The sequence below is a fragment of the Hibiscus syriacus genome, unplaced genomic scaffold (assembly GCF_006381635.1).
Source record: "Hibiscus syriacus cultivar Baekdansim isolate YM2019G1 unplaced genomic scaffold, ASM638163v2 tig00012936_pilon, whole genome shotgun sequence".
NCBI classification, from domain to species: domain Eukaryota; kingdom Viridiplantae; phylum Streptophyta; class Magnoliopsida; order Malvales; family Malvaceae; genus Hibiscus; species Hibiscus syriacus.
Genome location: NW_024062295.1, coordinates 38,566 through 55,624, shown reverse-complemented (window position 1 = coordinate 55,624; position 17,059 = coordinate 38,566). Strand labels below are relative to the sequence as shown.

General features: G+C 35.1%; 1 protein-coding gene, 1 long non-coding RNA gene and 2 pseudogenes across 2 annotated transcripts; 2 read left to right on the top strand and 2 right to left on the bottom strand.

The window, feature by feature from the left end:
• Positions 1-65: 65 nt before the first annotated feature.
• Positions 66-4,327, bottom strand: LOC120205749 (annotated as a pseudogene).
• Positions 4,328-5,153: 826 nt separating this feature from the next.
• LOC120205747 (AT-rich interactive domain-containing protein 3-like) lies at positions 5,154-11,269 on the bottom strand. Its single transcript, XM_039205574.1, has 13 exons — positions 11,072-11,269; positions 9,891-10,704; positions 9,751-9,790; positions 9,054-9,106; positions 8,761-8,806; positions 7,434-7,526; positions 7,073-7,177; positions 6,861-6,912; positions 6,712-6,787; positions 6,565-6,631; positions 6,435-6,485; positions 6,152-6,244; positions 5,154-5,482 (listed from the first exon to the last, which is right to left on the bottom strand). Exons 2-13 carry the CDS (start codon positions 10,679-10,681, stop codon positions 5,384-5,386), a joined length of 1,566 nt encoding a protein of 521 aa, XP_039061505.1. The 5' UTR covers positions 10,682-10,704; positions 11,072-11,269; the 3' UTR covers positions 5,154-5,383.
• A 3,252-nt stretch (positions 11,270-14,521) lies between these two features.
• On the top strand, positions 14,522-14,968 carry LOC120205753. The gene is made up of 3 exons (XR_005524048.1): positions 14,522-14,572; positions 14,681-14,805; positions 14,903-14,968. It is a non-coding gene; the product is annotated as an uncharacterized LOC120205753 (long non-coding RNA).
• Positions 14,969-14,994: 26 nt separating this feature from the next.
• Positions 14,995-16,391, top strand: LOC120205739 (annotated as a pseudogene).
• Positions 16,392-17,059: the final 668 nt, after the last annotated feature.

The window sequence follows — 17,059 nt, the reverse complement described above, 5'->3', positions numbered from 1 at the left end:
AACTTTGTGTTTCGATTACATGTCAGCAACTTCCAAAATTCAGATTAAGGAATGTATCATGCTCAATCTGAATGTTCTTATGACCAAGCGTAATACTCATACTGGTAACTCATATCTTCTCTTCATCGTCGCTGCCACCTCCGAACATGGCAGCCATTTTAAAAGCCAGTTTGGCAGCCCTCTCTCTCCTTTGGAAATCAGGCATTAACCTCAAGTTGCTGCGAATACTTCCAATCCCAGACATCAACTGTTCCAAATCCTCAAAATCATAATGCAGGCAATCCTCTAATTCTGAGGCTGAAGCTCGATCGGGTTCTCCAGCATTGGGTTCCGTTTTATCAATTTTCTCCCCTGAAGAAGAAACTGTTGGAGAAGCATGCGACTCTTCCTTTTCGCATCGGGATATGTTTCCTTTAACACACTCTGTAACACACTTTCTATCATCAACTGATTTCCCTATATCCAGAAATGTGTTGGCTCCACTTGCAGAAACCCATTCTTCAAACACATCATCCCCTGGTTCAGCTGAACCCGCAGATAGCACTTCATAATCAAACTGATAATCAGGTTCTTCCTCCGATGAATCTGGATAGGGACAATCATAATATTTAGAAATTAATTAATCAGGAAGAACTTTTATTAAAAAAAAACAAGATATCACATATAACCTTCTTTCTCAGGTAGCGTAGGTTCAGTTATCTTATCACCAGAATTCAGAACCATTCCAGGCCACATATAAGCGGAAAGAGCACCAAACAGACGTTCAACTCCTTGTAAATCACCATCAACCGACAAACCTGCCAAGGCCAGTTTTTTATTTTTTCAACATTACCAAAAATAAGCATAAGAAGATCTAACCTGTACATGACCACTTAAGGTTCATTCTTGTGAGTAATTGTCACAGCATTATCTTTCAAAAGAAAAATTAATATTCAGTAGGTCATGTGGAGTAATATCAAGTAAAACCTCTCACAATTATATATGTTTTGATTTGTTTGTAGACAAAATACATTTTACAGAGCAAGATGACATGATTAATACAATTTATCATGATTGCTATTGGAAATTTGGCATTGAAGAATGTTATTCCATATCACTGATTCAGTGTATAGGTAGTGTACAAATAAAGTGGATATGAGATGCAGAAGCTAAACAAGGGCTTACATTTGTCATAATCAGCATTAGAAGCACAAGCTTCCACGAACTCAATGTTGTGGTCAATGCACCATTCCAAGCATTTATTGCGAATGTTTGAGGATGGGTCTTCATCTCCCAATAAACTGCTTCCTTCATCTTCAGAAATTCCATATGGTGTGAAGTCAGATGAAGGATGAGTAGAAGAAACAGCAAGTTTGAGTAGGCGTTTTGTGTATTCAGCATGGACAGGATGACCTGGAATTCGATCTACTTTGTTTCCAATACAGAGTAAAATATCAAAGTTATGAATATCAGTGTAGGACACCCAATCCTGAAGTCCAGCGAACGTTGACAACTGCAAGAGAGAGAAAGAAAAAAAAGGTAAAAAGGAAGGTGAGGTTATAGAGCTACATATACATTTATTTAGAAATAGTACTCTAGTTATAAATATGCTGAGAAAAGGAAAAATATATATTGATACAGAAATCGAAGGGTTAAAAAAGAACTGGGAAAGCTAAAAGATGCTTACATTAGACATATCAAAAACCATGACCAAGGCAGTTGAATGGTCAAATATAGGAAGGGATTGAACTGAAATTCATCTTGAAGATGAGCCATACACAGAGAAACATCAGCAGAGTAGTATTTGGTATTGATAGTCCAGCTGTTGATGGTAAAGATATCAATCATCAGAGTATGATCTTATTTACACAGCAAAAAGAAAGGCAATCTATTTTATAATTAACTCAAACAAACAAATACGTTAAAAGTGAGTAGAAAGAAGGCATTCAGACCCATTGACAACGACTTGGGAGCTATCTTCTTCTTCTTCTTCTTCGAACTCCACAGAGGCAAGCCCTACATTGTATTTTTAAATAATAATAAGATTTATCAATATGCCAAAACTTCTAATAAAAGCAGAGCAACCATGACTCATTTTTTCCAACAAAATAAAAATTAGTAGTATTTGACAGAATTTTAAATGTTTTAGTTACAACAACAACAATGATAATAACAGTATATAACAATTGCATCGAAAGAGGAAATGGGAGTTACGTGAGATTAGTGTGCGCTTGCCGACATTGGGACATCCAACAATGAAAATGGAGGGTCGTTTCCTAGTCTCATTCCATGCTTCCATTTTAATGGAACCTTCCTTGTTTTCTTCCATCTGTTGTGCAAATAAAAGTTATACATAACAAACCCTAATTTGATATTTTCACTCTTTCCATCTCGAATCCTGAATCTAACCAACCGCCTTTGTCTTGGCCTTTCCATTATTATCAGTGAAAGATTTATATTTACAAAAAACATAGGTACAGATTCCCAATAAAAGGACTAAATAAAAATAGAAAGATTAAGATGAGGCTAAAGAAAGCTAGCTTCAGTTCAATTCAAAGACAAAAATACTCGGACTTGGAACAAGCAACTAAACGAAATACAGAGAAATGACCCTAAACACAAGTGTAATTATCAACAAAATGTTTGCCACAGCATAAAAGGCAATTTTTAAAGAATCTCAAGTCTTCCATCAAGATAGCACCTTACCTGAAAAAAGGTGGCTTGATATATTCGGTTAATTAAAAACTGGTTTTCTCAGATTTTGTCCAATTCATATTTTAACAACCAATCCAATTGCTTCATGCCAACTCTTTATGTTCTAGTGTAATTTGATTCATTTCAGGCCTAAACGACAAAACTTTAATTATGGAGTATGTCATTAAGAAGCATGTGTACAATCTACCAAACCTGAAGGTAGTATGGGGGCCAGCACATGCATGTTTAGACAAATTGTAGTTAGGCTTCAGAGGAAAAAGAGCTAAAACATAACACGAGAGGTTGCACGAGTTGTTGAGATATGGAAGCAACATGAGACCTCCAAAACCGGAAGATTAGCACATGAGTTATGACCTACACAAGCAGATATCATAGGGCAGCTTCAACTCTTGGCTGCATTTAGTGCTTCTTCTATCAGTACAGGTGATATAGAAACAACTTGAGGGGGAAATAAAATAACCAAAATAACAAGAGCTTAGCGAACAAGGTTGGGTGTTTATGAGATGATGCTCACTTTCTTGAAAGAGAAGAAAAACAAATGAACCATAAATGAAATACAAGAGCAGATATTGAATAAAAGTTCAGATAATTGAAAACTCAAGATTAAATTTATCCTTGTTAAACTTAACAGAGAGTAGCCTTCCCCTACATGCCTAAAAGCTGATGGTCAGAAAATTGGAGCATATATAAACTTGTTTTTCCATAGTCCTAATCAAATATATATCAACTACAATCCTCTGATTGGCACAAACTTTGAATGGATCGCAAAACACCACAAGAAGATTGTTCAAAGACACAAATTCATATAAGCTAATACAATGGAAAAACCAGTCATTAACATCAATGGATACACAATTTGCAAGTTCCTTCCCCTTTTGGCAGCTGCAATCCTATTAAGTTTGGCTGCTAATGCAAATGAATACGGCCGACGAATTGAGTACATTTCTTATCGTGCAGTTGCAACTGATAAGCTGATTAAATAGAACTCAATGTTACTTAAATAACTTACTGCGAAAAGGAAGCAGCATCTTCTTTGCTGGTAAAAATATGAACTACACAAAATCTGAGAAAACCAGTTGTTTATTAACTGAATATGACAAGCCACTTTTTTGCTGGTAAAAGTGCTATCCTGGAAGACACAGGATTATTTAAACAACATGGAAGCGGCATGAAGAAAAACATGAAGGCTTAGAAACTTATATGAGGCTCACTGCTGAACTATTCAATACTATACTAACAATTTTCCAGCTGTTCAGAACTACAAAACTAAAGCAAGTAAGCAAACAAACCCATCACTGAAAAAACGATTCTCTTAAAGTTTAAACGCATAGACATAGTTATTTACATCTAAAATCAAATAAGACATTGATTAGAAACGCAAGAACAAAAAAGGAAACCCCGAAAACCCTTTTATAGAGATAAAGATATGGAACAGATTTAACAAACAGATTCAACTGAAAGGCACTATCTTTTGGGTGATTAGCTGATCAATCAAATACTATGCTATGACTATAAGATCAGTAGGAGTAAGATCAGAGTACCTGTGTCGTGGAATGATTTCAGGTTTAAGATAACATTCTATGAGCTTTGAAAGAATGTCGATCAAGAGAAGGAAAGCAGCCCAAACCCGAAGAAATAGGAAAACTGAAAAGGTTTAATCCACAAATTTGCCCATGATCTCTGCTTTACACCCGAAACTAACTTTGTCCCAATTTACCCCTAAAATATTACTTTCATTTCAGTTTACCCTAAAATCAAAAGCCGCCAACAAGAACAACACATGGCACATTACTATTAGACACTGATAATTTTTAGAGTAGAATATGACGACAATAATAGTATAAGGAGAAACTGGGATAAAAATAATGTAAGGTATAAAATGAAAAAAAATATATTCTTTAGATACTAAATTGTAAATTAAGCCAATTGAGAAATGTATTACATTATTAATTATAACAAACTAAGGGTGAACATTCAATCGAGTCAAGTAAAAAAAATTCGAGTTATTTGAATTAATGAATCTTATTTTATAACTCGAACTTGTTTTAAAAAAAATTTAGTCACCAGTCCAATTATGTAGAGCTTGGTCCTCGGGAAAGTCCATGGATGCAAAGGCAGAGTTGGAAAAAGGATGGTGAGGTGGGATAGCTAACAGCAACGGAAGGGGTGGCAAGCCCGCCAAAGCGCGGTTGTTTTTTAAGAGACTTTTGAGCATCCCGTTGCTCCTGCTAGCACTTGTGATACGGTTTCTTTTATCATTTTTGTGTGTGTTTCTTTTTTTTTTTAATTTGTAATATTATTATATTTCCTTTTATAAAACTAATTGCTCCTATTAGTTAAAATAAAAAAATAAATCATACATGTAGAAATTGTTTGATATTAAAAACCATTTCAACGTCGAAAGATAAATTAGACCAATGTGAAATTTAAGTTACAGTCGATTAGACGGGAACTTTGTGAGGGTTAATCTTATTTTCACATGTCCAACTCCGTGAATCAAAGCCCCCAAAATCATACCATGCATATCTCGCATACAGTCAAAGGAAAGGGCTTCAACTAAATGACGGCACAAGTTAAACTGCTGCACTAAATTGAAAACCAAAATTAAACACTACATAGACCACTAGTGGAAATGAATAACTAAAGGCAGAAGCAAAGATTAGCCCCCGGGTTTTAATCGATCCACTGGTCAGCTTTGCTCGAATGGAACACGTACAAACAACTGTCCATGAAGGGTTACAACCGCCGATGTTTGATGCGGATCAATCCTTGAGGGCAAGCTGACAACCTAACACCCCAAAACACACTTTTCAGTATGACACCATAAAAACGAGGCAAATAGAAAAAGTGAAACGAAGATGTGGAAAACACAGAATATCAGGGTGCTAGGTTATGGTCCGCAAAGTAACAATTGTTGGATGGTTTGATGCAAGTTACAGGTAGAATAGTAGCAGTACTGAATGACTGGGGTAGTGCATCGGAGAATTAGAATGTGAACTGACCAAAAGAATTTGGCAATAATGTTCTAGACTGTCCCTTCCTTAAGATTTGCTACAATAGTGATTAATTTCTTAACTGGCATTTTACTAGCTGAACATACAATCAAATTATTTCAAATAAAAGCTTATTTAATGAGACAAAGATGCTTATGCCGTTATGCGGATGAACCAAAATATAGTAGTGCTGTTGGAAAGTTCAAAGGATCTTTCAGATTAGAAGCATTTCAAGGATTAGTTAAAATTAGTTTTACTGGATCGAACAAGCAAACAGGAAACAAGGACATCTTTAAAATGCAACTTTATATGAAATTAACGGTATCAGTCAACTTTAAAGTCTTCTCGTTTACTTAATCATTATTTGGAGAAAAATAATTATCATGGATGTGAAACTAACAGAAGAACAAAACATATGAAATCTAGATAAAGACAACGAAAGTTTATTCTAGTTAGTACCGCACCTTTTTGAATGGTGTGACACCCCAAGGATTATCTGGATGCTCAGGTTCACCGCTTATTACTAGGCGTCCCGCGGGATCAGATTGAACACGCACCTAAAATTGCAAATAACTACATAAGAACATCAATAGACAGTTGATTTTAAGGCTTACTAAAGCTGCATTTTAAGGCCGATTTTGATTGATGATCATTTCAATGCAAGGCGCCTTTGTGCAAATTGGTTCGAACCATGCATGCTAGAAGGAAATGAAAACTATACATAGTTTTACAAGATTGTTCACCGACCTCCTCACGAAGAAGGCCTGGAACTAAAGCATAGACCTCAAAACAATCTTTCTGCAAAATCAAAACAAGTCAAACTTTCAAAAAACCAAAAATCATGTCATTTCTGGAGATCAGGGGCAAAGAAACTTACAGTTTTCTGCACATTGATCTTAACCCAATCTGCTGGGGATCCAATGTCAACCACTGCTGTCTCCACACTAGCCAATTAAGAATTAAGTCAAACAAATTGTTAATGCTCATAGTAAAATCCCAGAAAAAATATAACACGGATCTTAACTGTGCCTTCGATACTTTGGTAGGTGAAGCCTTGACAGCACTATCCAAATATGATGGTTTCTTTCGTTTAAGCAAACCTGCTTCATGGATCTTCATCAGCTTTTGAAGCAACCAGAAAGAAAATTGGTTTAAAGGACTTAGATAATGTACCCAGGCTTTTAAGCTGTTTTTCACGTTTTTGTTGAGAAATAGAATTCTTATCCTACAAAAGAAGGATAAATTGCAATAGAATATCAAAAGATTACACCTGAAAATGCACATAACTAGGAGAGGCACAGCTCTTCCATTTGTCTTTTTCCCACATTACAGATGAATAGGATGGAAAAATAAGGATAAATTGCTCACTAGATTTTCATACACACCTTAATTATTGGGTCACTGACTTCACCATTACGGAAATGACGTGAGTGCCAACCCTTCATAGCACGAGCAGCTGCATCCCTTCGTGCTCTACCAGATCCTGAAGCCTAATTACAAACAGCATCAAAAAGAATGTTCGAAAGAAATAAAAAAGATAAAACTCATTACACACATTCTAACTAGGGGTGCAAAGCGTAACAAACTTGTGATACTATGAATATCACCACACAACTTTTAAAAAGATAAGGTTGGGGAAACATGATTGTGTGAAGTTAATACTCTTAAAGACACAAACTTACCACAATCTTAAATTCTTTGCTTTTCTATAAAAAAAATCTGACAATTGAAATTGTTCCATATTACCTGATTCTCAACATTCATAGCCTCTGATTGCGATGAAATAGGCATATTAAGCTCACCTCCAGATATCTTATGCCTTTCATAATCAAGGAGTGCCTGAACAAACACAAAAATAAGGCATAGATTAGTCCCTATCATATGAAGGAAACACACGTTACAAACCACACCAATTTTGCATGGAATATGTGGGGGAACAAAAAGTAAATTACAAAGTTACACAGCCACTTATGACATGGTATATCACGGCAATCTCTGCTACCAAAAAGGCCCACCATTTGAAGTGCCAGTAATGGCGGCAGGAAGATATTGACAGGAAGTTGAGTTCCCCCCGCCCCCTTTTCTTTTGTTCTATGCAACACAATTTGCATAGTATAGAGGTAACCTTGGTTTTAAAAAGCGTAAAGCGCCTAGGGTCCTAGACGCCGAAGCGCTAAGCGAAAGTGCTCGCTTTATCTACACGAAGCGCCAGAAAGGCCGAAATTCACAAAAAAATACAAAATATTTATAAATTATCTTATAAATACTTAAATATCAAAGTGTCAATGCATATATTCAAAACTTATAAGTACTTAAACACCAAAATATAATTCTCAATTTACTTATAAGTTATAAACACTTAAATACTTATATACCATTAACCATACGACTACACGATCATATTAATCTCAAAAGATGGTCTACACCAAAAGTAGTCTAAAGTGAGATGAACAAAAGTATTTTTCTAAACCCTCAATTCCTTATAACTAAAAATCCTCTAAATCGTCATCGTCATCAACTCGGATAACACCATCTCCTTCATCACTAGACACTCCAATATCTTTTTCCATCTCATCTTCATCAAATTGAGATGATCAAAACTTGAGTCGTGAGCGTGAGGCTAGAGGCGACAGGCGTGGAAGATGATCGCTCTCTATGAATTTTTAATCGCTCAACCTCAATCGTTCTCTGTAAATTCTTCGATTACCGCCTATTTCAATCGCATTTTTTACCCTAGCCCGCCTAAACTAAAAGCCGATCTAAGCCTGATAATCTAATAGCCCGCTAAACCCTAAACAAGCCCAAAAATCGTATCTGCTAAAGCCCAAAATCGTATCTTCTAAACTCACGATTAAGCGCCGATTACTACCGCTTAATGAATTCGTAGTGCTTTTGCTATGCTGAAGCGCCAGGGGCCTCGCTCGAGTCGGTTAGCACTTTAATCGCGCTTAAGCGGCGCTTTTTTAAACACAGGAGGTAACTAAAGATGCAGACTGCAGACCCAAGCGATAACAAACAAAAAATGAGACACCATACTGTTTTTCCAAGCATGCATGATTCACAATGTAAATACCTTCTCATAGAAACCACGAAATGTCCATGAAACAGTGGTACAGGTTCTGCCCAAATAGAAACAGAAAAGATATAAACATCATTGATCCTTAGGGTTGGGGATAGGAAGAGAGAGAAATCAATATAGCAAATGCAACATCTTCACTTCTTAAATGAGCAACATATTAAGAACTACAGTTCATAAATTATTTCAAAAGTAACCAATTTAACCACATTATCAATCTCTTAAATAAGGATATTTACATAAGCCAGTAAAACCCAAGACTAAAAGTAACTTTTAATCTTACTCCTTACTTTGGGGGCTTGAAAGACTCTCCAACTTGCCGCCACAATTTACATGAAGTTACCTACCCAGAGTCAAAAGGTCATTTAATCCACGTTTGCAACAGAAAAAGATTGCACATAAAGAGTTAAATTTACAGAATATAATCATCCGAGCAGTACATAGTTCTACAAAACAAACAGTAGCATGATATACATACTAAATAGTTTAAGAGTTCTCTAAAAATATGAGAGTGTATGTATGTGTGTCTGTGAGAGAGGGAGAAAGAGTTTTACAATAGAATAAAGTTCAGAATGAATATGCTGTACAATAAACCATGCTGAAATTTGCATTCACTTTTCTACTCTAAGTTCTCAAAAGGTAAAAGCTTATATGAGTAGAAATTTTGTATTTTAGATAAACAAACAAAGACCTAGCATAAAGTGATGTTAAAGAAAAGACAGTTCGTATACAAAAAATGGAAAAAGATCCAAACAGAAAAGAAGTTTGCGGGAGGAAATGAATTGAAGACAAGACTGAATATTTCATGCTCAATGTAAATTAGATTTATTACACTTGAAATTACTTAAAATATGGTATTTTCCAGGTATAATCAGACTGCATTCCTTAACTTGGCTACCCTAAAACCATATACAATTCATAAAGTAGAATAGTACTATGCATCTGATAATCTATAAATTTAAACGAAACAATGGCAAATATGCATACCTTGTCATAGCCACCCAATTTAATAACAGCTCTCCACAACCTTATCCCCATAAAAGTGTATAAATGTCAGTCAAATAGAAATTTCCAAACACATCATAGTTGCAAAAAGAAAACAGTAGTGCAAGTACCAATAAACTTACTTAAGGCAATTCAGCCCTTCACCATAAAATTTAGGGGGCTTAAACTCCATGCCTCTCTGTTTGAAGAAAATTTCCAGTTGCATCATGAAGGCTGATTGCTCCTCTTCTGTTCCTGACTCATTGCCATTGTCATCCAAGAAAAATGAGAGCTCAGAATTGGTGTTCCCATTAGCAGGTGTTGTAGGTAACTCCAGTTTATTAACCCCATTCTTCACGTCTTCTGCTTTCTCCTTATCAGGAAATGATTGAGAAGGCGCAAGCGGTTTAGGTTCATTAAGGCTGGTTGGTGTGGGGTCACTATCGTGATTAATTTCACTCTGAGGTAATGCAGAAGTTTCAGTTTTGGCATTTTCTGTGAGTTTAGGAGGGGATACTGAGGAGGTTTCAGTTTTGACATCAGTTATAGCTTCAGCAGCATGAATATGATTGGAGGAAGAAGGGGAGTCAGTTTTAGAATCAGTGTGGGTCTTGAAATCAGAAATAGCAGAGGACTCCGGTATCATACTGCTAGGGGTTTCTATAGCAGGCTTCAGCGAAGATTGATCATCGGGAACAGGAAGTGAGCTCGGAGTATAATGTGGTTGTATGTTGCTATCAGCATTTGAATGCGGTGTGTGATCGGTTATGGAGTTAGCCTCCAAGGGCACGGAGGAAGTGGAAGAAGGATTTTGCTGAAGTGGCGGATTAATGGGATTGTCTCCATCATTCATGTTAGAAGCACCTGATACAGGAACAGCTAGTTCGGTCTCCTGGTATTCAGTTCCCTTGGTATCGCATGTCTCGGATTCCATCAATAAAAGGTTGAAAACTCTTCCTACACATCCATGTTACATTTACTTTTAAAACAGTTTTGAGTCAACAACTGAGCAGTCCTTTTTTTAATGAAAGCGAATCAATTATGATTAGAAAACCATAACCATAGATGAGGTGAACAACGAAATCGTAATAAGAAAATTGAATGCGAATGAGGAATCAGAGTGACAGCTAAACGAAAAGGAGAGAAAAAAAGCCCCAGATTTAGCATCGGGTTTTGGTTCCCTTAAAAATTAGAAGGAGAACGACTCGAAAGACAAGTCCCAATAACAAAAGACCAATATCTACGAAATTATTGCAGTTACATAAAGATAATGCAATTATTAAATAAGAAAAGAGCAACGAGGAAGGATGAAACGAAGACTTGCCTGCTTGGTAGCTTGAACGAATCCTGAACCCTAATCTAAAAAACCCTAACTATATTGTCTTTTAATAGAATCCAAGAGTTGATTATTGGATTTAGCTGCTGCTACTACTACTGCCATTAGAAATTGGTTTCATAAACGCACTCCTACAGCTTCAGTCACCCTAACCCCTCTTTCTATTCTTCGTGTGATGTTTAGGACCTTTATCTTTGCTCCGTTCGGTCCTAGAACTTTGGACTTCAAAATTTCCGCATTCAATTCAATGCCAATGCCACAACAGCATATGTAGTCATATTGGTTCGGTTCAAATCTAATTTCATTAGCTATATCGGTTTGGTTCAATGTTTTTTATTTTTTAAATATATAATATTCTGTTAATTTATTGATTTAATATATCAAATACTTATTTATATATCATAAAAATAAAAAATATTTTTAAATTAAATTAAAATAAATTTTTACCATTTTAATCTCTTAACTTGTAAACTAAAAACTAAAATAAATCATTACAACAATCTTAAAGAAGTTTTTTCTTCGCTTGCTCCTTAGTGTAGTATCTATTTTAGTGTTAATTACCAGTCGTGTTTATGTTCTTTATTTTTTCCTATATTATTTCATATTATATCTTTACTTTTTATTTGTTTTTAAAATTTTTAATAATTTTATCTTCATGCACGCTTTTTCTTTTTTATTACGTTTTCGATCTCCTTTATCGATTATTTGACTTTTTTAATATTATTTTCCCTCATGGTTGGATTTGATATCTCTTCGATCGATCAAGATGATATTTATTTGTTATCATGTTGATATTTTCTATTTTAGAACTTCGATTGGATTTAGATACATGATTTGTGTTCGAAAATAAATTTCTCTTGATGATCGATTATGATTTATGATTGTAGATATCTTTCAGTAGTTTAATCTTCTATTGCAATTCGTTTACCGATGCAATCAAATCTATTCATATTTATCGTTTGTTTGAATTTGTTGAATGACTTCTTAACATTTTCTTTGAATAATCTTTGTATGATATCAAGTGGTTAATTTTTTGTGCCAATCCTTGTAGAAATATGTCCTACTTATGTGTTTAATTTACGCTTATAATAAAAATATTTATTATAATTTTAAACATTTATTTTTTTAATAAATTAACGTTTTCTATTTGTATACAAAATAAAATAAATCAGGAGTTTAATAAAATTGAACCAAAATTAAATTAAACGTTACTATTCAAATAGATTTTAGATTTTCCTATTGCAAACTAATACATGTTGATTGTAACTTCTCTAATGCTCTCTTCTACTGCGACTTTTTTAAAGAAATTTTTTTCAGTTAATGGGTGAGAATTATTTTAAAAAATATATAAATAATTTTCAATTTTAACAAAGACAACTTTAAATAACATTATTCTTTTATCTTCATATATATCATCAATTCTTTATATTTTAAAAATAATATCTAAAATAAGTATTTTATTTCTTTAATAATATATTTTTAACAACAAAATATTCAAACTTTAAACCAAACAATCTAAAATAATTTATAAAAATAATATCAAATTAATATTATTAATAAACAACAACGTCCATGCATCGAACCTTTAAGCAACTATTGGCCTAAGCCCCAACCCAATAATACCCCCTCAATTTATTTGCTTCGGTAACACCCTCAAATTACCACTTTTATATTTTTGCAATAATATTTTAATATTCTAATATTAATATACTCTTTTATGTGTTTTATTTAATTTAAAAAAAACTAATATTATAGATTATCAAATGCTACCACTTTATTGTTTATTAATATTCAACATCAATTTTTTGTTTTTGCTATATTAAAAATATTTGAATGTTTATTTATGAGAGTTCACGCTTTGAATTATTCAGAAGCTTGTTGTAGCGTTTGCGGTGCAATATATAACATATTGCAATATTATCAAATAGTTTTAAATTGTAAAAATCGTAATATAATTTTTTTTATTATATTGTAGTATTATAATATTACTATGATCTTAAAAGTTATTATAATACAATTATATTAGAAAACTCTAGGCGGAGTAAAAATTTAATTATAGTGATTTTAAAAATACTAGTGACGTAAGAGGTAATTAAACCATTAAAATTTGAGAGGTTCTTGCCTCCTTCCACCTATAACATAGATATGTATCTGTCCATCCCCATACAAATCTTTTTCACAACCATGGACAATTTCTATCATAGCTGGGGATAGACCGAGAGGATCGATGAGGCGGTATTTTTTTAAAAATTTTTTAATTTTTTATATAATTTTAATTTATTTTAACTTTTTTATTGATAATATGTTTTCGTCCCTTAAAATTTTATAAATTCATTATTTAACATAAAATAATGCATCCTGTACGAAAGTGAGATGGATAAGGTTTGAAATCAACTTTTAGCATTATATGATTAGACCAGGCAAATGGCTAACTGGCAATCAACTGACGAATGATATATATCAAGTAGAGGTTTCTTAACTGTTCTGAAGGCGGCCAGGATGCTGTTATGGCTATACATACCGTAACTGAGTATGTGATATTTTTGCAAGTAGGGGGGTGGATCATGAAACCGGGACGGGAATGCGAACTTTCCTTTTTCTTTAGGAAGAAAAAGATACAAAAGGGATGAGATCGAAGGGTGAGTGAGGATAGTCGTTCCTTTAACATTTTTAAATTAATATATATTTTTGATATTTTCTTTGTATTCGTCGTTAAAATTATACAAGTCCGTCCCCTTCTAAAATTTTAAAAGTTTGGCTGATACATGCAATAGGAATATGATGGTTATACAAAAGGTCTAATACAGTTGAAACATTACAATCTGAAAAGTATATGTTTGTCACGTGAAAGTGAGGAACTAAGAGATGCCATCTCCATGCAAATTGCAGTGCGAAATGAGCAGCTGTGGACCAGAGATGAGCAGATCAGTACAAGGCAGAGTTTAAAAAGTTAAAACACGAGGAAGGTGACAGGAAGGAGGGCTTAATTATCTTTGAACGACACGGATCGATGAAGATAAACTAACATTACATTTTCTCGTACTTGAGCCACTGCCCCACTGGGCCACACCAGCTGCCGGTGACTCCATTCTCTTCCTCTTTCACCTTCAAACTCGTTAACTTTACTTTCGAATATTGTTCCTACGACTCTTGTTGTCTCCCATGAAATTTTGAAGGACTGAAGAAGAAAGGCGTTCGATACGATGAGGATCCTAGACTTGTTCGTGGTTGCTTCTATGCCGATTCTGAAGGTGCTCCTGGTTACAGTACTCGGTTCATTTCTCGCCTTGGATTGTATAGATGTTTTGGGGGAGAACGCAATGAAGCAACTGAATAATGTAAGAAAATTAACATGGAAATGATTATGTTAATCTGAGGAACTTCATAACTGAGAATTTTGGATGATCAGGTTGTTTTTTTCGTGTTCAATCCTGCATTGGTCTCAAGCAACTTGGCCAAAACAGTTACCCTTGACAGCATTGTTATGTTGTGAGTTCATTCTGATCAGCACTCAAATCATTTTTTTTAGTAGCATAAGTGTTCTGTTTCGGGTTTAGGGTGATCTTTCTTCTTTCGATTCGATATCGTAATATGCAGGTGGTTCATGCCATTCAATATCTTGATGACGTTTGTTCTTGGCACAGCAATAGGATGGGTACTAATAAAAACCACAAAAGCTCCTCAACATCTAAGAGGTCTTATATTGAGTTGCTGTGCAGCAGGTATACCGTATATGCATATTAAGTCATACAAACAGAACATGTACGGAATGTCAGTCCCAAATAACTATCTTTTGGGTTAATTTTTTACTTAAAACAGGGAACGTGGGACACATACCCTTAATTGTAGTTCCAGCAATCTGTGCGGAGAAGGGCCCCTTTGGAGCTCCTGACATTTGCCATACGTATGGAATGGCGGTATAATAACTAAATCATTTATTTCATATTATATATGTTTAATTACCTGCTTTTGATTAACATCTTTAGCTAATTTGGCCATAGCCGAAGCCATTAATTGTCTCAAACAGCTTGTCATCTGATGATACTTCAGATTGGAGCTGTTTACTTATGGTCCTTCGTATACAACATAATCCGAGTTTCCTCAGCAAAGATCAACAATGGAGTTAACGGAGACAATTCAACTAGAGTTATCAAGTCTAATAGCCCTGGGGGCTCGCCGTTGCCGACTTCACGTGATCAATAGAATTACTCTGACACGCTTCTTCCGTCCAAAGATTGCTCCATCTCTTTGTATACACATGAATTGTCATTAGCATGCGCCAAATCAAAGGGAACCGTCAAGGTTACATGCTTGCTCCTATATATATATATATCTGGAAGATCTCCCTTGCTGCACATCTTCATCTTGGATCACAATTTGATTTCTTTGTGTGTTTCTGTTGCAGGTATCAGATTTCGACAAGGCCTGGCAGTATAAAGGATAATTTCTCAAAAACTCAATTTGAAGGCTGTATTCGCACCTTCAACTACCGCCGCGGTATTCTCCTTGGACGCTTTAATTACTTGTTCATGCTAATTGCTACTAACAACAAACATAAACATTACGACTTGTGACCAACTAACTTACCGGCCTTGTTGCTTTCCTTGTGCAGTTTGTCGGGTTCGCTATAGGTTTAGTTCCCCAAACTCGAAATCTAGTAATCGGTGGCAATGCTCCCCTCCATGTGGTTCAAGAATCTGCTTATCTCTTGGGGTATTCATGATGCCATCATCTATAATTTCCATCATTCACTAAGCCGATTACATTCACCTTATCCGGTTTCGGTTTGAACGTTCTATTCGCAGGGACGCAGCCATCCCTATTGTGACCCTGATAGTCGGAGGAAACCTTAAGAGGTAAGTGTTTATGTTAGGCTTGGTCTATATCGATATCGCAGTTTAACTTGAAATTTTGAGTGATATCGATCAGGTTTGAAAGGACAAGCTGGTATCAGCAAGTCACTGGTGATCGGAGTAATCGTTTTCCGGTATGTTATCCTCCCATTTCTGGGCATTGCCATCATAAAGACTGCAGTCTGGTTCGGTGTGGTGCACTCGGATTCATTATATCAGTTCATTCTTCTGCTGCTCTACCCATGGGAGTTGATAGAGGAAGCCAAACTAATAAGATGATGCCAGAGAAATTTCCTCTTAGAAGCAGACGGGCTACCATAAACAAGAGTGGCAAGAGAGGAAAGCTGACTTCCTTTGTGAAGAACATGAAAATGAATGAACTGGAAATGATTCGAAAGAACATCAATGCAAACCATTTTATGCCAACAGAGCCATCTACCACCAGAGAAACCTAAAGCTTCAATTCGATGAGAGTTTGGAAACCCCAGAGAAGTAATAACAGGAACAGCTTTGAAACCGTTAATTCGTGGCTCCACAAAACCAACAACATCAGGCTTATTGTCACGAAGAAACTGTTTAGCTGTAGCCAGAAATTTAGGGTCGCCACAACCCTGAACATTCCATACAAGAAACTTAATCATTAAAAGATAAAATGAAAGAGCAGACCTGAGAATCAGTCCAACAACATAGAAGGTTGCAGTTGAAGCAACCTGCTCTGAAGCACGATGAAAAACCACCACAGAGGTCTGCATGACTTGATAGAGAGGTGAATCGGACATATTGTGGTCACGGGTACGTCCGGCACTATCAGGAGGCTTTTGAGGGATCATCAAACATTGGGGTGAGTTATTTGTTGCGTCAACCTTTAGAATAACCACGGTGTATTTCGAAAGGTTCCGAGCTGGAGGGTCAGTTTTCCCCATGTTGAGATAACAATTATTTTTAATAAGCATAACAAATTAACCTGAGAACTATTACGTAATAAAACGTTAGGTATCTAATTTAACATAAAATATATATATATATATATATATATATATATATATATATATAAATAAAAAGTAAGTACAATTTAGACAATTAACTTTTAAATAAAATAACTAAAATTTATTGCTTAAAATTT

What these genes read in the sequence shown, in the direction of transcription:
- LOC120205747 (XM_039205574.1), bottom strand. Translation starts at nt 10,681, where the DNA reads ATGGAATCCGAGACATGCGATACCAAGGGAACTGAATACCAGGAGACC. An exon ending in TCAGTGACCCAATAATTAAG is followed by an intron (nt 6,913 to 7,072) that starts GTGTGTATGAAA and finishes CTTCTTTTGTAG; the next exon opens with GATAAGAATTCTATTTCTCA. An exon ending in AAAACAGCTTAAAAGCCTGG is followed by an intron (nt 6,788 to 6,860) that starts GTACATTATCTA and finishes TCCATGAAGCAG; the next exon opens with GTTTGCTTAAACGAAAGAAA.